The sequence below is a fragment of the Microtus pennsylvanicus genome, chromosome 2 (genome assembly GCF_037038515.1).
Source record: "Microtus pennsylvanicus isolate mMicPen1 chromosome 2, mMicPen1.hap1, whole genome shotgun sequence".
In the NCBI taxonomy this organism is placed as follows: Eukaryota; Metazoa; Chordata; class Mammalia; order Rodentia; family Cricetidae; genus Microtus; species Microtus pennsylvanicus.
In genome coordinates, this window is record NC_134580.1 from 50,320,329 (window position 1) to 50,322,313 (window position 1,985).

The 1,985-nt window shown below is 57.2% G+C and overlaps 1 protein-coding gene across 1 annotated transcript in view; it reads right to left on the reverse strand.

Moving 5' to 3' along the window:
- Positions 1–1,007, reverse strand: part of Mal2 (mal, T cell differentiation protein 2) — a 26,006-nt gene extending 24,999 nt beyond the window's left edge. The window contains exon 1 of the mRNA XM_075961019.1: positions 747–1,007. Within this exon, the coding sequence (XP_075817134.1) occupies positions 747–875 (129 nt within the window). The 5' untranslated portion in view covers positions 876–1,007. The remainder of the gene's footprint in view (positions 1–746) is intronic.
- Positions 1,008–1,985: the final 978 nt, after the last annotated feature.

The window sequence follows — 1,985 nt, forward strand, 5'->3', positions numbered from 1 at the left end:
CTTTTCCAAGGCCAAGCAAAGTGCTCTGAGAAGGTTTGGAATTCTCAGGTAAACCGAAAAAGGACAAGGTGCAAAGGCAAGAGCCTAGCTGACAGCCTCGCCTCCACCTAGCCCCACCGTCCTCACGCCCACTTGATTACACACCGCCAACTGCACCTACAATCTCACCTTTCGCCCTGCCCTGCTCTTCCCCAATCCAAAGGGCACAAGGAGGGCAAGGGTGAGTGGGGTGAAAACCATACCCAGGCTTCAGCCTCCTCCTCCTCCTCCTTTTCCTGGAGCCTCCCGCCCAGGCTTTCCACATCCTAGCAGCTTCCTGGCCACCCAGTCCTTGGTACACCTTTGCACCACCCAACAAAATGGCAGGTTAGCGACAGGAGGGGCCGAGGGCGCTGGTTCCTCCTCTAGCCAAGCACAGACCCTGTCCAAAGCCGAGCCCCAAAGCCACCTCCAAGCGCTAACACCCCTATCCTGCCCAAGTGCCTAATCTTGGGCCCTTCGCCTGCTCGCTTTCTAGGGGACATTTCCATTCCTGGCCGGCGAGCAGGTGTCCGCGTAACAGGTGCCAGGCAAGAGGCCGCGGCACAGCGTGGAAAGGACCCCCGAGGACCGTCTGCAGGAAAAGGTCACTTCTAGAGGAAGGAGCCTGAAGGAGGACACCGAGGGCCAGACTGGGTTGGGGGCAAAGATGCCGCTGCCTGTCCCTGTTTCTGGGGCTCGATCGTCCCCTACGCTGCCCCACTTACAATCTCCAGGCAGACGAAAGCTCCCGAGTAGGTCCGCAGGATGTCGGGGCCAGCGGGCAGGGTGATCCGGGGCGCCGGGAAGGACACAGCGGGGTTCGGGGGCGGCGGGACCGCTCCGCCGGCCGACATGCTGCCGCTGCTACGTCTCCGCGCACAGCCGCCACCGCCTCCCGCGTCCCGCCTCCGCCTCCCGGGCTTGGCCGCAGCCGCCGCCGCCGCCGATCCGGTTCGCGGGGTCCGGGCGTGCCACTCGCGGAGAGGGCGTGGCCACAGGCTCTCCGCCGGCAGAGCTCCGCCCCGTCACGTGGACACAGGTGAGCGCGCCTCCGCCCTTGTGCCCGCAAGGGTCACCCGTACAGGTGCGGTGCGCTCCAGCCCCAACGCCCGCTCCACAGCTCTCCCGGATCTTCGGATCACCTGCCGCCCCTGCGCCAAAGGGGTCCCACCTGCCCATCCCACCCCACTCTCACAGCCCGTCCTCGCCCACTTTCCTCTTCTGGGCAGGAACAGAAGCTGTGACTCAGAAGGCAAACTCCAGGCACACCTGGAAAGTGGGGTGCGTCTTTTAAAGGGGACGCTAATGGGATTTTAAATATGCCACCAGGGACGTGTGGTGTGTTGGAGTCGGTGCCTGGCAGTGGGTAGCTGGAGGGCTACTTCGAGTCTTTCCTGCTTTCTTCAGGGAAATCCCTATGAGGATATCCGTCAAAGATGGACAGAAAAGTTCAGTGCACAGAAAGCGTTTTTGAAACTGTAGCTTATAGGTCAGTTACGTTTCCAGTTTTGAGATCTATAACATTGCTGTCTACATACAATGTTACCCGCATTACATTTCCACACAAACACTTTTCATTTCACCCTCAGACACCTCTTTGCCACTGCCTTCTAACATTCAGCAAATATTTAAAAACAAACAACAACAAAGAAAAACCAGGATGATATGTATGAGTCCCCTGCCTCAGTTTACCTCCTTGCATACCGCCCTATATTTTTGGTTTCAATGTCAACGTTCTGTAAGTGGAACAAATGAAGGGAAATTTCTCAAAGATCGTCTGAAGATAAATTACATACATCAGCACACAGGTAGATCAAGTGGAAAAAGCAATAGCTAACCCCGGGCATGTCAGCACCTGCCTGGATTGAGCAGCACTTCGTAGGCTGAGGCTAGAGATTGCCTTGAGTTTGAAGCCAACATAACCAGTAACAAGACATCTAGGAATACTTAGGAAGACCCTGTCA